The 14,053-nt window shown below is 47.7% G+C and overlaps 1 protein-coding gene across 6 annotated transcripts in view; it reads left to right on the top strand.

Annotated features, from left to right (window-relative positions):
• CRIM1 (cysteine rich transmembrane BMP regulator 1) overlaps positions 1-14,053 on the top strand; it is a 194,203-nt gene that overhangs the window by 175,330 nt on the left and 4,820 nt on the right. For all 6 annotated transcript variants that reach the window (XM_040496503.1, XM_040496499.1, XM_040496502.1 and 3 more), the window contains 2 exons: positions 4,010-4,204; positions 11,804-11,926. In XM_040496503.1, coding sequence (XP_040352437.1) covers positions 4,010-4,204; positions 11,804-11,926 — 318 coding nt within the window. The remainder of the gene's footprint in view (positions 1-4,009; positions 4,205-11,803; positions 11,927-14,053) is intronic.

Raw genomic sequence — 14,053 nt, forward strand, 5'->3', positions numbered from 1 at the left:
CTGCATGTGCATAACGCATGCTCATGTGTCTGTGTGTTTCAGATTTCCATTTCATATATTGCTGCCTCTTTATCAAAAGTAACTGATGTTCATTGTAAAAAAAAAAAAAGTGAAGAGAAAAATTCACCCGATTGTACCAATTACTATTAACATTTTCATTTCTTTCTAGACAGTTTTTAATTTTCCTCCTTACAGATTGAGCTTAAACCCAAATGGTGCCTTTTGATAGCTGCACGGTATTGTCTCTCACGATTGCATCATGAGTCATTTAAACATTCTCTTATCATCAGACACAGGTTTTTCCCCTGACTTCTTGCTGTTATAAATAATACTGTGATGAACATCCACCAGAAAACACTTACTTTAGGCCTTTTCTGCTTATTTCCTTGGGATGGATTACTTGGAAGAATTAGTGGCTCAAAGGGGTATAAACTCTGTAAAGTCCCATGAAGGGTACTGCCTGTTTTGCCTGTTACCCCACACGCTGCGAGGGTGCTTTCCTACCTGAAGCTCCCACTGACCGAAATTTGTCCTCTTTTACCTTGTTGCGCCCCAGATTGGCTCTGTCCTGGCGGCAGCTTCATGGTCATGATCACGCAGAGAGGCTTAAGCGTTTGAGGAGCGATCCCTGTAGCCCTGACTGGCCCCCTGGAGTATCTGGGCGATCTGATAAGGCCTGACTGGGTCCCTGACCAACTCCCCAGCTGTTTGTTTCTTACAGCAGGGAAATGATTCCCGTCCTGCAGTTGCCTCTGCCTGGCCCCCTGTGCAGTCCGGGCAGCCCTTCATCCCTCCTCCTCCCCAGCATCCAAATCCTGACAGTTTCTCAGAAACCTCCAGTCTAGCCTCGCCTGTCTGTCCGCGTCCATCCGTGCCGCCTTAACTTGGCCCACGTCACATCTCTGTGAGCAGTGTCCTCCTCTTCCGTTCCCCATCCAGCCCTCCGTACGGCCCTTTTCCAGAGTCGTCCTCCCAGCACAGGTGGTACGGCCCCTCCCCTCCTCTCCGGGAAGGAATCTCAGTGGGTCTCTTGTTACTCGAGACCCCTTACCGTGTGAGCCCACCTTCATCTCCAGCCACGGTGCGGGCACCCATGCACACTCTCCACCCCCCCCAATACACACGCACACGCACACTCTGTACAGCCTGACACTCTCACTGTTGGACACACCATCCGCCACTCGCAGTGCCCTTCCTTCACCTTCTTCACCTTCTGCTGTTCCCTCCAAGTAAAACACGAACCGCAAGTCCCGAGCGATGCCTTCCCCGATTCCCTGGCAGGTAGTCGCTTCGCCCTCCATGGTGTGCAGCTCCGTGTTAAATTCACGGAGGCAGCAGCTGCTGTGCTGTGGGGAGGAGTCCCATCCCCAGGCCTGTCCGACTACTTCTCTACCGTCCTCCGGGTCAGGGTCATCGGGGTCATGCCTTCTTTCCCACAGATGAGAAAAGTGTATAGAATCAGTGAGTGAATGTCTTTATAATGTTTACTATGTAATGTTTTTTAACGTCAGTGTCATTTTTATTATTTTTATTATTTTTTAAATGTTTATTTTTTGAGAGAGAGAGAGAGAGAGATAGCATGAGCCAGGGAGGGCAGAAAGAAGGGACAGAAAGTGCCCTCCGAGCTGTCAGCACAGAGCCCAGTGCAGGGATCGAACTCACGAACCACGAGATCATGACCTTAGCCAAAGTCAGATGCTTAACCAACTAAGCCACCCAGGCGTCCTCAATGTAATTTTTTAACAGACCATTTTAGCTTTGTAGCATTAATTAAATATCTTAAAAAGTGCCTTTGCTTAGATCTTGAGAAAATAACAAACCTGTGCTTGGCTTTCATTCGAATCTCTTTTTTACAAAGTCCTTCCTGAGTTCATTCCCTCCTTTTCTCTGAGAGGAACTGGCAAAGATGCCTTTAGGAGGTAAAGCACAGAGAATGTGCTAGATGAGGTGGGCAAGGAGCTTGACCTTCTCTTTCCGAAGCTCCTAGCACAATAATTCATTATTCACATTTTATGCAGTGATACTGGTCCATCCGATGAGCTGTTACAAGGTCTGTGTAAAATAGAATCAGCAGTATTGCTTCGTGAAGAGATGCTTCCTTTCATAAAGAGTTCTCTGCATAATAGACTCTAGGTTTGATGGCAAATGTAATGTCCTCAATGAAAAGTTGGCTGGAGGTCAGAATATAACTCGAATCAGGTTCATTAAATGATTCCACTCAGCCATTTGACATATGCATTTGAGATGTCTTAATAAAGTCGCCTCCCCTAAGGATTCCAGACTAGCAAAAACTTCTGTCGTGGGTTTGGTTTGAAAGCCTCCAGATAAGGTTTTAAGCTTAACAGTCAGCACACCAGAAAACTTTCTGTGGAACGTTCACAAATACAATGAAATACATTTTATTAGAGAGTGAGAAAACCTTTCTGTTCACAACTAAGCTTCCCGTGATTCCTCCGTATCCCTTGTTGAGCCTTAGGCAGAAATAGTGAGAGAAGCTGTGAACACATGTTGAGAAACGGAGGTTGTGCATTCTTGCACTTGACACAGACTCCTTCCTGTGCTCTCTTATACACCTCTGCCATGGCCTGAGATCTAGCTATGGACATACAACACGTCCTAGTCTAGGCAAGAAGAGAATGTGGACACCGATTGTGTGAGCCTCCTCCGGAGAAGCCCGACAGGAAGCCTTGTGCTAGGTCTACACAGAGGGCAGCTAGAAGCTGCCTTGGGAGTTGCTCAAGGAATATGGCTGCTGTTGCCTACACATTTCTCATCGCTCCCTCGGGCATTCTGGGTTCCATCCTCTGTGTCGGGGCCTCTGTTGGAGCTTCCCAGATGTCTTCCAGGAAGAACCCTGAGCCCCTGACATCACTGCTTTCCTACCAGATTCCTTTATAGTTTTTCAGTTATCAGTGACCAGTGGTAAGTGGAGGCACCTTTAGAATCTGAGCATAAAATCTCCCCAGCTTAGTAGGAGTCACCCAGTTATTGGCCTGTCCAGTGACAAGGAAGTGCTGCCCCCCCCCCGTGTCCCCATTGACCTGCCCTGTCTCTGCTGGTCACTGGGACCTCACTCTGAGCCACCGTTCTTGAGCTCTCGGGAGACAGACTGGCTTTGAAATGTGCCCACTTGTAAATGAGTTCAGGTGAACCAGGAGGAGGCGATGAGTCCCAAGAGAAAGGGACTTTCTAGGAAAAAGTCGGGGGAGGAAGGAAATGAAGATGGCAGGGGAGACTGGAGGAAAGAGAACAGCTGTAAATTCTTACACGTAAAATAACTCTTAAAAATACATGATTATCAAAAACCATAGTTTGCTGGAAAAAAATGGATTGAAACGAAATGAGGTGGGTTTGAAAGCAGGAATGCCTTTGTTGATGACAGGGAAGCCCCCCCCCCCCCAAGCATCGCTGAAGAATGAGGGAAGTGGTTCTGTCAGCACGGATGCCTGCACAGGAGAGCCGTGGGTTCCCCGGGACGCACCGCCATCCTTCCTGACCCCTCCCCTGCGTCACTTACAGCAGGATTAACTGAAATTAGGAGTTTGGTGAATGGCTCTATAAATGTATTCAGCTGGACTTTATCTCTTCCCACATAAAACCTCTGAATGCATCCCTACCTATTTGTGTCTGAATGTGGTTTTTTTTCTTCATGTAGTATGTTCAGTAGCCACCCAATGTGCTTAAATCTGTATTTTCTTCAGTGACGATCCAGGGACACTTACCCAGCGGGTGTCATTCCTACCTGGCCGTAGCAGTTAGTAGCCTGTGTTGGCCTCCGTGGCCCTTGGTCAGGTTCAGGCCACAAGACAAGTGCTCTGAAGCTTCTCCTGTGCCAAGGAAAATGGCAGCAGGGAACTGGGGAGGCGGAAGCTTCGCCACATGCTGGAAAGTCACCGTGGGAAGGACGCGGTGACCGTACAGGGCTGTTGCCCTTTTACGTGTCCGGTGTCTTAAGATGCGGTGCTTTGTCACATCCAGCGACTCCACCCTGTGCTGTTCTTTTCGCTAGAGGACGCAATTCCGAAGAAGGCGGTGTGCCACTTCAGCGGGAAGGCCTACGCCGACGAGGAGCGCTGGGACATCGACAGCTGCACGCACTGCTACTGCCTGCAGGGCCAGACCCTCTGCTCCACCGTCAGCTGCCCCCCGCTGCCCTGCGTGGAGCCCATCAACGTGGAAGGAAGTTGCTGCCCGATGTGTCCAGGTATCTGAGCCAGGGTTCCCGAGCCGTCACAGTGATTGCGGGGGAAACGGGCCGCTGGTGCACGGGGCCCGGCCCAGGTCTTCCGCCGCAAAGATGGGGCTGGGGGTGGGGGGAGGCCGGAGAGACTGCCATCAGGGTGAGGGCCTGATTTGGGTCCCATGCTAGACTCGCTCTGGTTCTTCTCATCTGCGTGCTCTAAGTGTTCGTGGCGGCACTGCCTGACGGGTGGAACAGGCTCTTAGTGCCACGCGCCCTGGCCGGGTCGCGCAGTGTTGGTGTGGCATTGGACCGGCCTGGTGAAGAGGGCCCAGGGGACCCGCTAGGGGATCGCTTCACAGCCATTGCAACGTGAATATATATCAGAACCGGAATGGAGGAGTTGTGGTTAAAGAATGCATTTCAGTCTGTGTTCAGTTCCCGAGTCCCAGCAGCACCCGTGCTGTCCCTGCGGCCTGCTCCCAAGCCGTGTACCCAACTTGGTGTCTTCCCGCGGAGGCCCCAGCTGGCTGCCGTGGCGCCCCCCGCCCACCCTCTCCCCACACCCACCCTCCGTGTCAGCTCAGAAACCCACCTCCGAGTCGCAAGCCTCCGTCCCCCACAGCTGCCCAGATCCTCCCCCAGGCCACCTCCTACTTTCCACGTCTGTGTCTTGTGCCCTCGTCCTCTGTCCCTCGTCCCAGAAACGCAGGGCTTGAGCCCCCGGCAGGACAGCCTCCGGGAGCATTCCGGACCTCCAGCCCTAAACAGACCCCTCAGACGGTCTATACCGCAGAGAACACACACTCTGGGGAGGAGTCAGGATCCTTTCCACCTTCACCTTGACTCTCGTGTCTCCTTGCTGCGTTATGTCAGAGAACCTTGGCCGTGCAGTACGGTGAGCTGGGAGTCCTACCAGCCGTGCGTCTGTACTGTGTGGTCGTGAGATGGGATGGTCAGCACCCAAACAGTTTCATTGTCTGTTTAGCTGTTCAGCAGCGGAGCCCTGATTGAGCACTTCCACAACTGTCCATTCATCCCACGTGATGGATGGGACGTCCCGCCAGGTCAGGAGGCTGAACCCAGAGCCTACCTTTGGGTACCCTTCCCAGCTTAGCCGCACGGGCCTTGTGTGAGGTGCACATGGGGAGTGAGAGGTTCCCTCTGCCGTCTTACCACCATCTGCACACGGGGGACATGAAGTCCTTGAGGGCCGTGCAGAGAACAAGGGGAGCCGCGGGTTCCCCCGGGAGGCAGTCTGTCTGCTCCACACCACGTGTGCCTCACGAGCTCCACATCCATCTCCCCAGTAACACGCTCCTGAGATCAAAATGGTGAGACTTGACCTTCCTTCAACAGAGACTCACTCAGTGCCTGCCATGCACCTGCGCTGTTTCTAGGCCCTTGGGGGACAGCAGTGAATCAAACAAAGCCCCACCCCCAGTCCTCCGGAAGCTTACATTTTCGGTGGGAGGGACAGGCAGGAAACAAGTAAGCGATAAAGAGACCGCACCCAGGGTGAGGCTAAGGACTGTGGAGAAGAGCAAAGCCAGACAGGGGGCAAAGGAGAAGAAGGGACAGGCTGGGTTGTTTCACGCAGGATGATCTGTCACTTTGATAAGGTGACATTTATAATGAGATCCAGAAGAATTGAGGACTCGGGGGGGGGGGGGTGGGGGGAGGCAGAATGCTCTGGGTACAGGCAGGGCACAGCCCTGCGGTGGAAACACGCTGTGCATGTTCAAGGACAGCCAGGAGGCCTTGGTGGATGGGCCCGGTGAGCAGGAGGCTGAGGCGAGCACGGAGGCTGTTGTGAGCCGGAAGCTGCAATCTCCGCATCGTTGCGGGGCTTCGTTGGGCAGGGAAGAGGCTTCGGAGGGTTAAGCAAAGGAGGGAGGCTGGGTGACCTTCCCTTTCACAACACGTCCCTGGTGCCGAGTTGAGGCGTAGACTGGGGGATGTGGAGAGGACGAGTGGAAGCAGAGGCAGTCTGGAGGCTTTCCCAACAATGCAGGCCAGAGCCCAGGGGTGGCCTGGCCGGGGGCAGTGGCTCTGGAGGCAGGAGAGGGGGTCGGGCTCGGATTCTTTGTGAGGGAGAATCGGTAGGATTTGAAGACAGTGCTTGTGAGAAGAGAGGAAGAGAAGCCGTGAGTGACTCTCATGTGTTTAGATGACAACACGAATTTGCAGCCACGGGGTAAAGGCAGTTTGGTTGGCGGCAGTTTTTCTTTGAAATCTTCACTGTTCGTCCAGGTGGAGCGAGTGAACAGTGAGCATGTAATCTGCAGTTCAGGAGAGACCGGAAATGGGTCTGTACATTTGAAAGTTGTCGGCTTAAAAACCAAGGTGGTTTTTTGTTTTGTTTTGTTTTCACTTTTTTATTTGTTTTATTATGAAACTTACTGTCAAATTGGTTTCCATACAAGACCCAGTGCTTATCCCAACAGGTGCCCTCCTCAATGCCCATCACCCACTCTCCCTGCCCTCCCACCCCCCCCTCCAATCAACCCTCAGTTTATTCTCAGTTTTTAAGAGTCTCTTTTTAAGCCTTGGGACTGGAGGAGATCCCCCAGGGAGTGGGCGTGATAGAGAAGAGGCGCCAGTACTGAGCCCAGAGACCCTCCAACTTCGGGAGACCGGGCAGGGCAAGGGGGACTGGCAAAGGACACAGAGGAGGAGCCACAGCCACACGGGAGGAAACCAAGAGCCATGACCCAGAAGACAAATGGAGAAGGGGCAGGTGTGCCGATAGGTCGAGTCAGAAGAGACGGGGAAACTAATCCTTGTGCGTTTAGCACGATCCTAATCATCTTGACCACAGCCATTTTGGTGCAGCGGTGGAGGCTAAGTCTAATTAGAGGGGGGCTCAGAAGAGAAGGGGAGGGTGACTGGCGATACTGGTTATCAGCCCTGCTGCAGGGTCCACAAGTGAGACTCTGGTGTGAGGTAGAGTGGCCTTGCAGGACAGGTGGGCCCTCTCTATTGGAGGGAAGAGGGTAATCTGACCAAAGACCCTGAGATGGAAAGGTCAAGGCCCAGTGTCCCGAGAATAGAGAGTTCTAGTAGCGGGAGGTAAGGACAAAAAAGATAGCTTTGGCCCAGATGTTCAGGGCCTCGCTTGTCAAATTTAGAGTGTAGATACCATCCTTTGTGGGGAATGGGAGCCTCATTTTTGAGCAGGGGAATGACACGGTCACATAGGTGCTTTGGGAGGATTAACAGGGTGGGGTGCAGGAGGGACTAAAACGAGGGGAGACCAGAGGCCAGGACAGCTGTAACTCACATTGCAGACGTCCCGGGTGGTGACAGCAAGGCCCCAAATCCAGGTGATGGTGGTAGGAACAGAGTAAAAAGAGGTACTCTCCTTGGCTTGTGAGTTTAAGAAAGGAGAGAGTGCATATATTGCCAATAACATTCTTGTTCATTATGAGAGATTTCTCCAGTGACTTCTCAGGATTTACTGTTGGATGGAAATTTAATTTCTGTAACTCTTCTTTCTGCGTCTGATGTATTATTGATGGATCATTTCTCCATCTTCTAAGCAAACGGCAATCAGCCGAGCTTTGCCACTTTACATTTGATTAAGGCTGGATTCCTGTCCTGTTCGCTCATTGGCTCACTGTGTGATCTTGGTCAGGAATCCTCACTAAAGTTCCAGGCTTCCATTTATCATCTAGATAACTCCTGATACCATGCTTTGCCCTCTGCCCATACCGGCTCCCATTGTGGATAGCCTCACCCTTTACAAAGCATGGTCCCCCTCTGCCATCTTATGAGTACAAAACCCGTGGGCTGGGTAGCTGCTTAGTACTTGTCCCATTTTACAGAAGAAACTGAGGCTCAGGAAACTTAAGTGAATTATCCACAGTCCTGCAGCTAGTTGGCTGACCTGGGAGTTCTGATCCCAACTGACTTGTAGGTTCCACCTCCCAAAAAAAAAAAAAAAAAAAATGGTGCATCAGCTTGTGAGCCTCTGGCATCCTGTCCCCATACTCCAGAAGAGGACATTTTATGGAACCGTGGGTCTTACAACTGGCCAGGTGCCTCTGAAAGTAAAATATATCCACAGTAAGTGGTCTTGGGTTCCTCTGAAGTTCAGATCAGATATGACCACGGGAGTAATTCTTAGCTGCGACCACGTGCCCGTGATCCACGTGGCCTAGCCTGATGTAGTTCTGTGTCTGCAGTGCAAGCAGCTGTCAAGGGCTCTTCTGGTAAATGCCAGAGAGGCTGTATGTGAGAATTGGGGTCAGTCACAGGTCTTGGCTGTGGAAGGCCTGGGTCTAGGCATGGAAATGCAGTAATTCCCACACTTCTTTTTGTTTGTCCAAGTAGGTTTTTGCTGAAAGATTTATCCTTTTTGGCAAAACTGCTCAGAGACTGCTTCCCTTGTAAGTTCACGTTAAAGGGAAATGACCCTCTCCCCGTGGACATGAGGGCTCTGAACTAGAGCGCTGAGTATTTGGCGACGATGGAAGGAGGTGTAGGTAGATTTTCATCCTAGCCGTACTGAGTTTCAGGGAGCAAACCCATACCGAGGGCGGGCTGTGAGCTGCCCAGCAGTGAGAAACACCCGTTGTCATGAGACGCCCATGAGGGCAGGACTGGTCTTGCTCATGGCTGTCTCCCAGAACTTTGACCACTGAAGTGCTCAGGAAGTATTTGTGGACAGTGGTAATAGAATTAATCACTCTGTAAGACATTCTCCCTCATCCAGGGCACACCCTTCTCCCTTTCCCGCTGATGCCAAGTAGAGCCTTCCGAAGCATCTGTGGGAGGAGGGTTTGAACTGTCTGGTGGGGGGGGGGGGTTCCCTTTAAAATCTACACAAATGCGGCTGGAAGGCCAAGGGTTTCAAAACACTTTCCTCTTGCTCTCCCCCCCCGCAAACTCCTGTGTGAAACCGCACCCCCCCCCCCCCGGGGGCCCCCCGGGGGGGGGGGGGGGGGGGCGGTTTGGCTACTTAGCCGTTGACATTCCCAGGTTTGGGGGAATAGAGCCCACAATGGCCTTCTCTACTGAGGTCTCAGGTGCCAGCGGTAGAGTGACCCCTGCATGATGGGAAGGTTCAGTGCTGTGTGCTAGACCCACAGGGGAGGCCCTCAGACATGCTGTGGCATAGAAAGATGTCACATAACTGTCAAGGTCACTTTTCTTTCCAAACTCCTCCAGGAAATTGATATCACACAATCAGGGTTTGTCAGTGGGCGAATGAGACCCCATGTCTGACACACCCGTCCCAGAATCACCCACTGCGGACTTGCCGAATCAGACCCCTGAGATGCAGCACATTTTATAAGCTCTTCAGGTGATTCAGATAGGACAGAAAAGTTTGAGTCATTGGTTGTACTCAGGCCCCTGCTTCTGTAAATAGTATTTTCAGTAAATTCTCCTTTTAATTCAATAGTATTTTCAGTAAATTCTCTTTTTAATTCAAGAGTTTTCAGGTATTCACGTGTCTAGCTCTGGTCATGTCTGAGGTACCAGTCCCCGTGCACTTGAAGATCCCCCTACAACTTTGGACTCCCCAAAAACCTAACTACTAATAGCCTGCTGTCAACCAGAAGCCTTACGGATAACATAAACAGTCAATTAACATGTATTTGTATTTTATACATATTACATGCTATATTCTTACAACAGAGGAAGCTAGAAAAAAGAGAATATTAAGAAAACCATAAGGAAAATACAGTTACAGCACTGTACTGATAAAAATCCATGTATAAGTAGACCTGCACAGTTCAAACCCCTGTTGTTCAAGGGTCACCTGTATTTAAGTAAGAAAGCACAAGACTGAGGGACAAAAAGCCAAAATAACTTTATTCTTGGGGGGCACCAACCAGGAGGACCTGGGCCATGGCATCACAGAACAGATTTGAATCCCAGCTCTGCCAGTTCCTGGATACGTCATCTTGGGTAACTGACTTAACCTGACTTTACCTCCCTGCCGGGTACTCCGTTAATACACGGTGTTATGAGCAGAGCAAATACTCTCTTCCCTGTCACTTTTCTCCTCTCTATAATTCATCTTGAAAGCCAGGCTTTCTTCTTGAAAGCCAGGGGACTATGGGGTAGACACCAATGACTGTAAGCAGGGAGGATATTAGTTCTATTTTAACTTCTATACCTTGCATTTTATATATCTTATTTTGGACTAAATTAGGCTATTAGTGAATATTTAGTATGACCAATGTTGAGTAACCTTATAAAAATTGGTTAATAATACGGCAGGATCTGGCCAAAAGGAGATACATGGTTGATGCAGATTTTTGTGTTGCCTTTTGAGAATACGGGTTCTCAAGAATTACTTCTTTAGAGCATGTTGAGACATCCTTACTGCTGCCTCATCTATTTAAAAGATGTCTGGGTATATAGTCCAGTGTGTTTGATACATACTGACTTAGAGCTTTCAGCTGTCTATATATACAACCCAGGAAAGTTCAAAAGTATAGCATTTCCAGCAGTTATAAAGTGACATAGAAAACGTTTGATTGTACCTTTTATACGGAATTTTATTGAAATAAAGAATAGTAACTTAAAAAAAAAAATGTTGGGCTGGTTGTTAGCCAGATGAAGAAAGGATATATAAATATATTTGTAGTAGCCAAGAAAAACTTTCAACTGTTTTCACGGGTCCCTTGTAGAATTTAGCTTTAAAACGGGGAAAAAAAGGGGCACCTGGGTGGCTCAGTCGATTAAGCGTCCGACTTTGGCTCAGGTCATGATCTCATGGTTCGTGAGTTCAGGCCCCACGTTGGGCTCTGTGCTGACAGCTCAGAGCCTGGAGCCTGCTTCGGATTCTGTCTCCCTCTCTCTGCCCCTCCCCCACTTGTGTTTCCTCTCTCTCTCTCTCTCTCTCTCTCTCTCTCTCTCTCATTCTCTCTAAAAATAAAAAAGAAATATTAAAAAAGAAAAAGAAATTTGGGATAAAGAATATTATTCTTCTTAGTTTTGTTTCATTTATAGCATCTTACTGATCCAAGTGCCCAAATGATCAAGTTAGATCATGGAAACATATTTACTGAAAATCATCTACCAATCCACATGGTTCCACTGGTGATAAAACAGACATGTGATGCTTAAGCCAGGCCGGACCTCAGGAGGTCTGCTTACAGTCTATTCCCATTTAGGGGAATTGACAAAGAAATAAGAGTGAAAGATGCTTTAACTTTTTCACTTCCTAGGACCTATTTTATAGAAGTGATTCAACATTCATGGGTTAAAGAGAAGCAGCTTATTAAGGTATATAGTATTTAGCTGATGGAAAATAAAAGAAATCCTTCCATTTCAGCCAGTCCCTGTCAGTTTGCACAGAACTACAGGGCCAACACCATCTGACATGAAAAAGCAGAGCCTCTGACCCTGGTGGAGAAAACTCTCCCCCACTACTTTTACATGGGGGGGGGGGGGTTGAGGGGGAATATGGTTATATGACACGCCTCCCACCCTTGCAAAGCCAGTGACTGTCTAGTAGTAATGATGCAATTGCAGAAACTGGACCTTTCGTGCCCCAGGACAGTATTGTACCGAATTGAATGCACCATCCATTGGGATTGAAGAGACCAAAGTCAGCAGTAAGCAGCCCCTCCATCATCTCTTATGAGAAATATCCCTTTCTTTTAGAAATGTATGTGCCAGAACCAACCAATATACCCATTGAGAAAACAAACCATCGTGGAGAGATTGACCTGGAGGTTCCCTTGTGGCCCACACCCAGTGAAAATGACATTATCCATCTCCCCAGAGGTAAGTGCAAAGTTGACTGAGATCTCTGTAGACTTCACATATATGGTCTGCCTTTTTAAAATTTTTTTTTTAATTTTTAATTTTTTTTTTTAATTTTTAATTTTCTTTTTTTTTAATTTTAACTTCGAGTACCTTTTTAAATGGCAGGTAAGTAAGTTGAAGTAACTACTCCAGGGGAGACCTGTTGGCTATAACATATGTAAACCAGAATGATAAAAATAAGTCTGCAGGTAACTGGATAACATGCCTCCTTCTGGCCTCATGTGCTCAGAGACTTCATGATGATGGCAAGAAATATGTTCCTTGTCCTAATAGCTTGGTATCTGCAATTTCTAAGCCAGGACTCATATTTGTACATATGTAAGTGGAATAATAATAAATTATTCAGTCTCTGTGGATTCTGGACTAAGCATTTATGCATTAGGTTACCCTCTGCTTCCAGGCTGTTTTCACTCCATGAGAGTTCAATTTATTACATGTGCTGATTTTTCCACTCATCGGGTATATTCCATGTTTTTTGTTTCGTTTTGTTTTTCCCCTAGCTCTGTCCTTCCAGTTGTGTATAATAGACCTGTTATTCCCTCTCTCAGTAGTTAAGAGATAAAGCCAGGCAGAGTTCCTGTCAGTATTGCCTTCTCTATAAAAGTAGATGTCTTGATTAAGAGTATAAACCTGTGCTTAGCCATGACTCAGGACTGTCTCCCGTCTACTCCAAGGACATTCTCAAAATCACTGCTATACAATTTTTATATTATTTCTTTTGGGGGAAGCAATATTCATTGCTTGAGAGATTAATGGTCTGTTGTTACCCTAGATGTTCTGAGTGTTATGCTTATTTAGATCAAGCCGGTTGACCAGAGAGCCAAATTCCTGGCGCCAGTGTTTTGGCTCCTTGTGTAATTGCTGTGACTGAATTGTGCTTTATCATTACATTTGCATTCGATCAATAAATACTGGTGCCTACTCTGTGCCACGCACTGTTCTAGATGGTGGACTTTGGCCATAACGACAGCCTTTCTTGCTGTAGTATATTGAAGACCTATGCATTACACAGTATCTCTGTTACAAAGTACCTGAGGAGAAATTTCCTGTGTCAATAGCAGGAAAATTTACACTTCTCCTAAGCAATTGATTATTTTTAATCTTGAAGACATTGTGAATCTTACTGATGATACCTGTTTCCATTTTTGCTTTGGCTGCTAAGAAGCCCAAAGCTAAACTTTGTGGCCTGATTTTTGCATCAAAACGGAACTTAAGGACTGAATTTTATAAACAGATCTCAACTGAAGTTTTATTTTCCTTTCATTAAGATTTTCCTTAATTAACTTTTCAATTTCCTTGTATGACATATATTCCTAAAACCATCTGCCATATCATTTGGAATATGATAAGGCAAAAATCCATTCCTTCATTCATTAAAACCTGAATTCATCAGTAAGATGTTATTTTTACCTTTGACATTTTTGTTGATGCTGATAAATGTAGGATTTTTTCCACCTTCCTATAAAGTATGTACACTGGATAGAATGACTAGGAAGGTTCTCTTCTTCCCACACACAAAAGCAGCAGCATATTAACAAAAATCTGATCTTTTAAACTATAAACTGTCTTAATATCACAGAACTGTGCTGCTATGAGACGGGTTTCCAGAATCATTTAAGAGCAACTCCTTTTGCATGTGTAACCCCTGCATCTTCCACTAGCCTGGTCTTTGATGCATTTGGACAGGCCGACCACAGTGGTTTGTTTTTTTAACGTTTATTTATTTTTGAGACAGAGACAGAGCATGAACAGGGGAGGGTCAGAGAGAGAGGGAGACACAGAATCCAAAACAGGCTCCAGGCTCTAAGCTGTCAGCACAGAGCCCGACACGGAGCTCAAACTCATAAATCGCGAGATCGTGACCTGAGCTGAAGTTGGACGCTTAACCAACTGAGCCACCCAGGCGCCCCGACAGTGGTTTATTTGAAAGAAAATAAAAGTAAAGAAACTTCCAAGGAGTTCTCCTGATTGGTATATAGTTACTAACCTTGTTATCTCTGCAATATTCATGGCAAGCATGATGATTTTAAAGGAATAGAAAGACCTTCATTCAAACGAAGTTAAATGTCTCCTTTACAGTATATT

The sequence above is a fragment of the Herpailurus yagouaroundi genome, unplaced genomic scaffold, assembly GCF_014898765.1.
Source record: "Herpailurus yagouaroundi ecotype Mexico unplaced genomic scaffold, PumYag 188, whole genome shotgun sequence".
Lineage (NCBI taxonomy): Eukaryota > Metazoa > Chordata > Mammalia > Carnivora > Felidae > Herpailurus > Herpailurus yagouaroundi.